This window comes from Sceloporus undulatus, chromosome 5 (genome assembly GCF_019175285.1).
Source record: "Sceloporus undulatus isolate JIND9_A2432 ecotype Alabama chromosome 5, SceUnd_v1.1, whole genome shotgun sequence".
In the NCBI taxonomy this organism is placed as follows: domain Eukaryota; kingdom Metazoa; phylum Chordata; class Lepidosauria; order Squamata; family Phrynosomatidae; genus Sceloporus; species Sceloporus undulatus.
In genome coordinates, this window is record NC_056526.1 from 81,771,800 (window position 1) to 81,784,175 (window position 12,376).

At 39.1% G+C, this 12,376-nt stretch overlaps 1 protein-coding gene across 2 annotated transcripts in view; it reads right to left on the reverse strand.

Moving 5' to 3' along the window:
* SLC2A13 (solute carrier family 2 member 13) overlaps positions 1 to 12,376 on the reverse strand; it is a 131,169-nt gene that overhangs the window by 25,956 nt on the left and 92,837 nt on the right. For both annotated transcript variants that reach the window (XM_042467468.1, XM_042467466.1), the window contains one exon: positions 11,377 to 11,497. In XM_042467468.1, the coding sequence (XP_042323402.1) occupies positions 11,377 to 11,497 (121 nt within the window). The remainder of the gene's footprint in view (positions 1 to 11,376; positions 11,498 to 12,376) is intronic.

Consider the following 12,376-nt stretch of genomic DNA (forward strand, 5'->3'; position numbering starts at 1 on the left):
AAAGATGGAAGCAGTAGGAAAATACCACAAATTATTAAATTAAGACATTGTAGCCTGCAGCCCCTGGAGAATCCCACACATAAGATAAAGTGATTGTATCATGACAGCCTTGCTTGTAAGCAGTCAATGACTCCATCTGCCAAGCAGCAAATCTTATTATTTGCACAACAACTGCTTAAATGTAGATCCTGCAATTTTGCACACATAGTGACAGACTTCATCCATTTATTGCTAATATATAGGCAAAGCTGGATATATGGCATGATTTTTTATAATCTGAAACATATGCCCCAATAATGGCTACAGAAAAATTCTGAAATGCAAAATTTGTACCAACTGCATGTCCAACTGACATTTTCTCTAAATGAAACTAGCAAGGTGCAGATGCCACTTGCTCAGCAAATAGCAGCTCCTGCTGCATTCAGCACCCTCACTTTTGGCCATCTCTGCAAATCAAGCTCTAATCTGCATCAAGACAAATATATAACAATAATTAAATAATAATAATAATAATAATAATAATAATAATAATAACAACAACAATAATAATGAAATAAATAATAATAATTTGTGATGATGATGATGATGATGATGATATATTGAGGATGATGAAGGGATGTCATAGTAAAGATGTGGAGCAAGTTTGTTTTCTGTTGTGTCAGGGACTATGACATGGAGTAATGTGTTCAAACTACAGCAAAAGAGATTCCACCTAAACATTAGGAGGAACTTCTGGACAGCAAGAGCTGTTTTACAGTGGAACACGCTTCTTCAGACAGTGGTGGAGTCTCCTTCTCTCTGAAGGTCTTTAAACAGAGGCTGGATGGCCTCTGTTGGGGGTGCGTGCTTTGATTATGTATTCCTGCATGACAGGAATGACATGATGGCTGCTGAGGTATCTTCCAACTCTACGATTCCATGATCCTAGAATCAGATTACAAAGCAGTGGGCTTTTGTACACCTTATTCCAACAATCAAGGAAGTTAAACAGAGTTGTGTACTGAACTCAGTTCTTTATGCTAACAGCTTCATTCAATGGCTCATGAAACTGTATACATGTTTACTAGCCAGAGAAAATGGGAAGCTTACTGCATTTTTATGTCCAGATTACATAGCCATATTTTCTTAGAACTGGGTGCCTTACAATGCAGGATATGCTATCTAGATTTTGTCAGCAAGAACAAGTGTGTGTGTGTGTGTATGTGTGTGTGTGTAACTTGGTCAGTACCTAAGAACCAAACCAGCAGTCAATATTTAGTTATCTATGGGCTTTTGTTTAGTTTCATTTTTCCCACCAAGTTCATCTCAAGGGATCCAGCAAGATGCTATTCTCAAAGCAAGATCTCTTGCCATTGCTTCTATATTATGGGTAGAATATCAGTTGTCCCAGTGTGTTAAGTCTTTTCAGCTAATGTTGCTCCTTTTAAGTTACCTGGTACAAAACTTGCTGCACACAGGAAAGCCTTTCTGGAATTCAATTCTAAAGATATATGCTCTGTTTTCTTGGAAGAAGAAAGTTATAAGAAACTACCCTGGGAATAACACTATTGCATGTGATTGAAAATACAGTTCACTTTGGAGTTTTTTTTTTTGTTTTGTTCATTTTGTTACATCTTATTTATAAGGAAACACAAGAAAATTATCTTCGTATCCACTTAGGAAGACATATCTAGTGAACTGGTTTTCCATTCTCTGATAACGTCAAACATGCTACCAGTTTGCACTGGTAGCTACGAATCTGAAAACTTAGCATGTTATTTAACTCTGGATGCTCTTTCATTTTTTAATGGCTTCTACATAAACAATACAACCACTGCTGCTACTATCAGTTCTACCCAATCTATATCATGAACTCAGATCATTACACAAATGCCCTGATCAAAGTTTGGTGGAGGTCTGGCACACAAAAAAATGGACAGGATCAACATAAATACATAGCAGGCTAGATGAGTATACATCTGCACAGTTTGCTAACTCTGAACTTCAAGGCATTAGCAGCCTTGGCCCAAACTACCACAGAAATATTCTGCTTTACAGGAAAAACCAATACCACTGTTATGATTTTAATCTCAGTTCTGCTCCTACTCCAGCACCTCAGGTACCTAATATGCCCCCTGACCAGTTAAGATTTTGCTTATACTGTAGATGGAAATACTTGCTAATTGGATTACATTACTGAGTTTTATGGTTCCTAATGCTAGATTTGAACTGAAGGTAATTTATACATTAATGAAATTTGATGATTTAGTGTACATATTTATTTTGTGGATGTTTTTGGCAATAGTAGCTTATGTTTCAAGAAATAAATTAGAACCTTGTTTCTTAGGGTATTTTTTGGTTTGTTTCTGTAAAAAGAAAAAGAGTTCATCTGATTAGTTAACAATCTAGCCAACTGGAACTCAGACACCATAATTTGTGGTTGAATAAACCTTTCCACCAGTATGATGGCCAAATACCCTTAAATGTAATATCTACAGTTTCTAATATGTCAAAATTACACAGAAGAATATATAAATCAGAGATGCTATTCAAACTGAATGTTTTGGAATACTTGTCTTGCACCTACTCAAACCTCTTGTTTAAATCTTTGTAGTATACATTTCAGAGAGCCAGCATAGTGTAGTAGAGTGATGAACTATAACTCTGGAGATAGGGTTCGAATCCCCACTCAGCCATGGAAACCCACTGGATGGCCTTGAGCAAGTCACACACTCTCACTTTCACAGTGAAGGCAATGGCAAACCCACTCTGAACAAACCTTGTCAAGAACACCCAATGACAGATTCGCCTTAGGGTCACTATAAGTCAGAAATGACTTGAAGACAAATAACAAGAAATATATATTTCAAAACCTCATTTTCCTATAAAGATCCCTGTGATCCACAGTTCCAGACTGGTTTGACTCAAGTATATCTTGTCTATCTTTGCTTGCCTGAACTATGATAGAGAATCTACTAATTTCTTAATAACTGTAAGAGAAGAGCATTCTAAAATATCTTCATTTTATTAATGACTAAAATGGCTCCTTTATCTGACCTACAACAACATGTTTTCCATGTTCCTTTTTTATTACTGAAATGACAGGTGCCTGGACTCTCTGTGTTGAAAGATGTTCTGTTATCCTCTGGGATTTTAAATTAAATTATGAAATTAATGGAGAGGGAAACACACTAAGGAAAGGTTATATATTAGTGTCCAAGAAGAGCCTTTATGGCATAGTCAATTTCAGGATTTATTATAAGGTCATTCCTCAGCTCTACAACATGAACATCCAACTAGAATTTTAATTGCATTTTGATTTGAGCAGCATGGGACTGTCTGAACATGTTCATGTATTTCATTTTTGGATTTAGTTCGAGTTTGGCATAGGAATCTGCCTTGGGTGATCAGCTATAAGTAGCTCGTCTTTGCTATTGGGGAAAAACAGATATGTTGCAAATCAAAGGTAGGGACATTACTTGAAGATACACAATAACACAACATTCCCGTGAAGGGGAGGAAGGGGAAAATGGTAGAATTAAAATGCCATTGTGGGATGAAAAATGCCAGCATTATTATCAGCAATAACTGAGGTTAGGAGATGGATTTCAATTTTGTAGAGGGGTTGGGGGTAAAACATACAAAAACTGGGAAACGATCATAGACCTTTATCATGGCAAGAGGACCCGACATCTAGGAAACCCCAGAGGGATGGACCATGACCTCAAGAAGGCTGAATTCCACCCTACAGTCTGAGGACTCCTCTCCATTTTAAAATATTAAGATTGCAATCTCTTAAATGAAGCATACTGGATCAGGGACAAGGAGACTGTATTTCACCAGTGGACTACTGTTCAGTTTTTAGCAAAACCTTTGGTACATGTTGGTTAATGGGATACTTGCAAAGAATGGACTTAATTAGTTAAGATGTTGCAATAACCAAGATCACTTTGTGCTTGTAAGAAAGCTTTCTCAGTATTACTGCATATCCTACTATTAAGAGATCCCAGGTGGAGAAAGTGTTGTCCATAGGCTACATGTGTTCCCAGGCTCACTTTGTAGCCCATTTTTGGAATCTCTCAATTTTTCACTCCCCCCTCCCTTTTTTGGTAACAAAGCACCCAACCCAGGAATTTGTTGAACAATTTTGCCTCATTTTGGATCTATCCTTGGCATTGTTTTAAGAAAGAAGTTTGTAAAGAAGAAGTTGAATGCTGCTTTACTGTCTTTTTAGGTAAAGTCCTCTCCTGGATCTAAAATGGCCTGAGGGTGCCCTAACTTCTCTACTCCATGGGGGAGGGACCCAGAACCAAACACCAGTGGATACTAAGGGCTCACTAAATGTATCAAATTGTGTTTTCCAAGGCAAAGGCGGTAAGGAAGCCAAGCAGAATGAAGAGTGAACAGCTCACTACAAAGGGAAGGAAATATAAGAATGGCACACTGGTTAACAGCCTCAACTGAACTGCAGTTTTATTGCTCAATGCATTACAAACACAGACATATTCTATTCCTATTTTTAATATCAATGAGATATTAGGGGGAAAATATTATAAAGTACCAATGTCTTAATTTCAGCCACTCATAAAGAAAGCTATGACTAAGTCTGTGAGGTTAATTTTGCAAAGATGACTCAGTCATTGATGATTTCTGCGATGTGTGTGTGCCAGGGCAACACTTTGCCTTTACCTCACATGAACCTTCCACACAGCCAACTCTAGAAAGTTTCCCCGGAGAAACACTTGCATAGGACTTTTGAAGTATGCATACTGGAAAGATTTTGGGCTGTGAAAATGAAGGTCGCAAAGCCAAATAAGCATGTAGACAGCTAAGTACACTGTCTTCGCCTATACAATCGGAAAAGTATCATCTGTTTTATCCCATTGTCCCTTCCAACTTTTAAGACCTAGGCCTCCACAGAAGATGGGAGTCTGGTTGAGAAGAGTCTAGTTGCAAAGGATGGACTGTCTTAACAAATGTTCAACAGACATTGTGTCAAAAAGTCTGTGACAGCAAATCAGAGTTTCCACAGGGAAGAAAATTGGATGTGCTGGAACACATCCATGCTGTTGATAACATAGCTTGGGGGGTGGGTAAAAGAAATGAGAATAAAACGATGTAGGAATGGTTTAAGCATATAACCCATCAGAAAATACAGCAAGTGCTGGGAGTGACCTAAAGGGCTGGGAGTGACCAAAGATGATGCTTGAAAACGGAGTATAACTATAGTCACAGGTCACGTTGTTGACATTTTATGATTTCTTCAATTACAGTTATTATATTGTTCTGCTAAACATATTACATTGGCTCCTGGCTCCACTGTGATGTTTGAATGATGGGTGTTCTGAATAGCACACATAGCTTGTGTTTCTGTATGATTAAAGCTTTAATAAAAATATAAACATTGGGGTAGGCCAAATTAAAGTTAAGCAAGTAAGGAAAAACTAGCTGTGATACAAGCTTTGTGTTTGGTCCTCCCCTTTACTAAAGCTATAAAATTAGGCTGATAAGAGATGTCATTACTGTATTTGTAATAAAACTTGTACAAGTTTTTTTTGGAGGATACTACAACTCACCCAATTGTCCACTGGTCATGCTGGTTGGAGAACTATGGGAAATTGACCAGGATATCACTCTAAAGGTTTATTAGTGTTATTATTCCACTTTTACTGATATGGCTGCCCCTGTGGAATTCTGGGGTTTGTAATTTAATAATAATAATAATAATAATAATAATAATAATAATAATAATTTGTATCCCGTCCCTCTGAGAACAATCGGGGCGGCTAACAAAGTTAAAAATACAAAACATATAATTTAGTGAGGCCTAAAAGGCCTCTGGCTTAGAATTCTAAATGCCCCTCCCTACACTACAAATCCCAGGATTCCATGAGAGGCAGCCTTTGTAATGTGATATCCCAATAATCTAATAAAGATACTGTACTTTATCCAAGCTTTGTAGCAACTTAGGGCCTGTACAGATTGGCCCGAAAGGCCGATCTGTGGGCAGAGTCAGGGCACAGCATCCTGACTACGCTTGCCCTAATTCTGCCCCCAGGCTGCCATGATGGTGCGCACCGCTCCAGATGGCATGCACCATCATGACGCACCTCCAGCACTGCATCCAAATGACACAGCACTGAAGGGGTACCATAGAGCTGCGCTGCTGCAGCTATGACACCCTTTGTAGGGCTCAAGAAGGAGCCGCTTTTTGTGGCTCCTTTTTGCAGCCTCCAAAGGCCAGATCGGGGCTACAGCATGAGGTTGCCACAGCCCTGATCTGGCCAGGAATGGGGTGGTTGCAAAAGCCCCTTAGTTGGCAATTAAACTGTATAATATCCTAGCCTTAGGAATCAATATATTCTAGCATAGCCTTGTTGGGCCACAAGCCTATCACCATGTCTTCTAGCCAAAGGGTTCTATACATTAGTTTCTCATTCTGTGAGGTACTTTTATTGGCTTGTTCTGAACTCACTACCAAAATTTTCAGGCAACCCTAGTCTTATTTAATTTTAGTTGACAGGATGCTCTACAGAACTGTCAAGGGAATGTATAACTTAACAGAGAAACCGTTTTAAATAGAGAAGTTTAGACGTTCTCCATCTATTTACTCTATACCATGCACATTTTTTTCTAAAACACACATCTCCAAATTCATTCAGTCAAATCACTTTTACCCTGCTTTTGATATGGAGTGCTCCAGGCTTCTATCAAGATAAATGAAGAAACTTCAGTTAAAACGGTTGTTATAATTTAACAGTAAGACACTCAAGCAGCAGCAAAAAACAGAATAGCACAGAAAAATTATAGATCACTAAAACACACCAACCTAAATCCAACTAGAGAAAACTCAATCAACTTCTGGATGCCAAGCCCGCATAAATCCCATTGATTCAAGGGGTCATACTCTAGTCTGAACTAGTAACTGAATTTAGGCCACATTCACAAAGGCAACAATTCACAGCCTTAACACCCTCTTTAAAAGAAAAGGTTTTACAAATAAAATTTATTAGCACTGTGTTCCTGTCAAGCATTTGCCATTATAACATTATACATAACCCAATGTATTTTCAGCAGATCTTTTAGTATTGATGCTTTGGCCTTTTCTACTCAGGACTACCCTTGAAATTATATAGCACAAATGGCATAATGTAACCTCATTTCTCTATCCAGCAGAGAATTGCCAGCTTGATACTGTCCTGAAGCTATATATCCCCCTCCAATTTCATTTGTCAAGTGGAAGTGCTAACCAAAATAAACCATACACATTGGTAAATGATGCTAATGGAAGCAATTTCCACAATGCCTGCCAATGGTACAAAGTCTCAGGTTCAATTTCTCCACTAATTTACACCATAACTGGACCCTTTTTCTCATTAACTTACAAACTAGGTTTCAAATACAAGTTTCCATATCAAGCTGTACCTCTGCTTCAACACATTTTATTGTCTACAACTTGCCCTTCAAATATCCTACACCTGAAGGGAACACAGCCATTAAAATTGCTTTTCTAAGTTGTGAAAGCAATTCTGTTCTTATCATCTGGAGTTAGGTCTGTTCTCAATCTTGCCCTAGTAATACAGAAGAAATCGTGTTGTGGTGGAAAAGAGATACAGTCAATCAACACACAAACAAGAAAGTTGCACTAAACTACCGTTTGTGAAATTTCACTGAGTCCTGGAGAACAAATTAATAATACCAGTAATTTGTGTGGATTGCTCCTTCAACCAGCCTGAGAATGTGCACTGCAACTCTCTATTTTATTTCAAGAAAGTTCCCTGTTGTCACTACCTCAGTGACATTTTAAATATCTCCTTAGCATTATGATTATAAAACCCTGTAATTTGGCCAGGAAGCTTAGTCATCACCAGCAGGAAAACTGTAGTCCATGGATGTCTTCCATTTCACCTGGGAGTGATTCCTACCCTCTGGTTAGCAGATCTGGGGCCTCCAAAACATGAAGAAGTTGTCTTCTCAAAGCATGCCAAGCTCCTAATGTAACCAAGCTGTTTAATGCACATCATAGAACACAGACAAGGAAAAGGTCAATTCCTAAGGCACTGCAATAATGGGTAAATACATTAACACAATATGAGGGACCTATACTCCCAATACAACTCTCCTTTGCACTCTGCACTTTCCCCAAAAATATTTATGCCAGGAAAACCAAATCTTATTTTCATCTTTTGTGTTGCTCCGTTCTTCTTTAAGACCTAAAGGGAAGATTTGTTGTTGTTGTTGTTTACTGCCTTCAAGTCAATGCAAACTCATGGCTACTCTGTGGATTAGACACCTCCAAGATTCCCCAAGCTTTAGAGCAGTGTTTCCCAAACTTTGGTCCTGCAGATGCTTTGGACTTCAACTCCCAGAATTCCTAACTGCTGGCCAAGCTGGCTGGAGCTTTTGGGAGTTAAAGTCCAAAACACCTGGAAGTCAAAGGTTTGGGAATCACTGCGTTAGAGTCTTCATTAATATCTTGACTAAAGGGTAATCACTCTCCATTAGCATTTGTTGCTGTTAACTGCCTTCTAGACAATTTTGACTGATGGCAACCCTGTGAATGAGAATCTCCAGGATTCCCTGTTCTCCACTGCTCTGTAAATTCCTGTAAATTCATGCTCGAGACATCCTTAAAAGAGTCTATCCATCTAGTTTGTGGGCTTTCTCTCTTTTTGCATCCCTCCACCTTTCCTAGCATTATTGTGGGTTTTTTTTCCAATGAGTCATGCTTTCTTATGATGTGGCCAAAGTACAACAACCTCAACTTTATATATCCCCTAATATATCCCCCCCCAGTGTGGTATTCTGACAGCGAGTGAGAATACCACACTGGAGAAGATACATTATGTTGGGAAGTTGCCCTTGGTGTCCACAGGAATTGGTTAGGATGTCCCTGCTGAATCTGAAAAGGGGAACAGAAGGCTTGGGCTGAATGGAGATTTCTTGGGTAAAAGCCCAATGTGGGGAGTGCAATTACCCAAGGTCTGGGCACCATTCTTCCCCATTAGACCTTGGATGGTGGCATCTCTTGTGTGTGCACCCTGCACCTACTAGGTGTTGATGTAAAAAAAAAAAAACTATTTTAAATTTAAATTACTTAAAGAGGGCACAGGGAGCAGTTTTGTCTTTCTAATGGGGCTGTGAGCTTTTTAGGCCTAGAAAATCCCTTCCCCCTGCACTCTACACACCCCCTCCATGGAAAGTTTTAAAGTCATCCCCAGTTTTGAAGAAAATGCCTTTCCCTTGGGTATGGGGAGCATTTTGAATACAACATTTTTAAAAATCAGTTTCACAGCAATTGAAGGGGTGCAAAAACAGACTTGTGGGAGTGCACTTACTCTTTCTATCTGTTTCTCCTCTCTCTTCATATTAGGCACTCATTTTAATCACTTCCCTTATAGATTAATCACATATATGCTAGTTTGCTTGAAATATCACTTTTCTAATTAATCTTTCTATGGATGTAGCCACACTGCGGAGTTAAAGCAGTTTGACACCGCCCTAATTGCCAGAGCTCTACAGAATCCTGGGATTTGTAGCTTGGTAAGGCACAAGAGCTCTCTAACACACCAGGCTGAATGCCTCACCAAACTCCAAATCCATGATTCTGTAGGATATGTCATGACAGTTTAAATGGTGTCAAACTGCTTTAATTCTGCAGAATCGCTATGTCATTCATGGGACTCAATATGAGTGACACCTTGTCACCCTATCTCACTCATATTCTTTCCACTCTCTACATTTTGGCTTCATTGTCTCTTCATTTTCTTCACAAGTCCCTGATTCATGTGCCTTTGTACTATAATTTGTATTCTGATTAGTGATGCTGAATTATTTATCCTTCTTTGGCTAGCTTACCAGGGCACACTCATAAAAGACTGGTAACACATTGCCTGTCAGAGAAAGTCCTGTTATGTTATGTTCAGTCATTTTAAATGGACATACTATGGCAATAACATCTCTAGTTTCTAGTTACTGAAGCTTCATTTCTGGAGATCTTAGTTGTGAATGTTATACCGAAGCAGGCCTTTAGAGTTTGCATCTCTGAGACTTCTCACATGCTTTCACAAAGGCAATGAATCCATTTCAAAGGAAGTAGCAATACTACAGCACACAGGCTCCTGTTTACACCAGATTTTTCTCTATCCTTATTAATATATATCTCATCTATTCCTCCAGCACTGCCTAACATAATTATATTTTTCATCAGAAGAAAGAAGAGGCACCACATAATTAAACATATTTCAAAATGTCTCACTACAGAATACTAGCAGTTCAGAATTTAGAAAGCCATTTCATACCTCCTATTTCTCTTAATCTGTATTTGACTGGAAATACAGCTTTCACATCTCTTTATCCTAAAACATGCTTCCATCACTCTTGCAACACGTACTAAATGTATGTACCTGCTCTTTATCATACAACAAAACCACAAGTAAAAGTACTCAAAAATTAAATTGGATTTTATAATTAATGGATGTGAATTTTGAATCATTCTTTAGTTCATTAAAGGCTGAGAGTGAATAGTAAGAAAACCTTAGAACAGATTGGTTTGGAGCCTAAGAAACATGAATGGAGTTTCCCTCATGCAGTGGGATTTTCCTGCCTCTGTCAAACTACTAAAAGCCCACTCAACCACCTAGTTATAGCTACTCTCAGAACAGCAATAATGTGGCACAAGAATGTCTAGATGTGAGAGAGGACAGGGCAAAATCACAGAAACCTTCCTGAGCAAGTGAACATGTTTTATACACACACAGTGGGCACTCTTGATCCAAGGTAAAATGCCTGCCTAAATTAGGATTGCTTGAACCTTGGAGCTCCATCTTGTGTCTAATATGGGCTCTTCCACAACTGGGGTGGAAAACCCATTATCCTCCATATGCAGATGAAATATGCACAAATAGCTAGGCTGGCTGAAACTGAAGTCAGTAACATCTAATTTTCCTAACTGTGCCCTACAAGGAGACATGGAGTACCCTATAAGTGCTTTATCCAAGGCTGCACTGTATTAGTGCAAGGGTGGGGAAGCTCTTGTCCTCCAAATGTTTTGATTTACAACTCCTGTATACTGACTGGCATACTGGCAGTTGAGGCCCAAACCACTTGGAGAGTCAATGGTTTCCCATTGGGTTAGTTGAGTTTGTGCTATATTTTATGGCAGAAAAAAAAGGGCCAGAACCAGTTAGGAACAGTTAAAATACAATGATGCATCAGAGTTTCTCATTGGTATACCCACCTCTAATAGAATATACAAATGGATACACTGAAATAACTAAACTGTTTCTAGACTTGTTTTGAACACAAGATTCTGGGCTAAATAATTTTATACTACACAAAACTGGGAGGAAATAGATAAACATTAGAGATTCTTATAAGAAAATCATGACAACTTACCTATATTTAATGCAGCTAGAGTTCTGACTTGAAGGGCCTTCAGGTTTAAGAGTGACTTGTGGTGAAACCTCAGCTGACAGCAGAAATCCCAAAGCTAGAATAACAAGTGCAACAGTAGTGCCTACAACAAAGAAATAAAGCATACTGCTTCAGAATACAGAACCTTAGTATTGAAGAATGCTGATTTGGTTTTTTACAAGTAAAATAAAATGTCTTGGGGTCCATTTAACAAAGTTGGAGTGACTTTACTCACCGTATTAATGGTTTCCTAAGGAGGCATCTAACTCCTTAGCACTCAGATCCTGGAGGAAACCCATACCACAATTCAGGAGTGGGGAGGGAACACATAATTACTATGAATGACAACTGGTCATTTCCATATCCGAGATGTGGTAGATACTCCATTTAGCAGTTCAAGTTTTTTAAATAGATGCTTTATTAATACACAGCACATGAAGCTCTCTGTTAGTCCAAGGAAAGTGTGATAAATATTTCCCTAGTGCCATTCTTTTTTCCTTCTATGTCCTGTCTTAAGCGCAGTACAGACCACCCGAAAATGGCAGTCTACGGGCTCCCATTTTAACTCCAGAGGGAAGCTGCAGCTGCCAAACAGCTGGAGTAAAAAAAACCTGGTACTTCGGGGTTCTTCTTGCGGCGCCTGAGTTATGTCATGAGTTCGCCACAGGCGCACTCGTGACGTAACAGACGTGCAGCGACGTGCAGACGCTGCACATCCCTTATGTAAAGATGGTGGTGCCTGTGTGGACGGGACGCCACCATCAGGCCGCCACCATTATACACTAGAGTTCTGGACCATGCGGTTGCTGCGTGGTCTAGAACCCTAGTATCGCCGCCGCTATGCCTCTTTCAGCCCATCTGCCTCGGGCCTTAGACTGTAAGCTGGAGGGCAGGGAACTATCACATTAACAGTTTGTAAGCTGCTGAGCTAAAATCGTTGTTACTGTAGGCCTTCAAGTAATTTCCATTTTAAGATGACCCT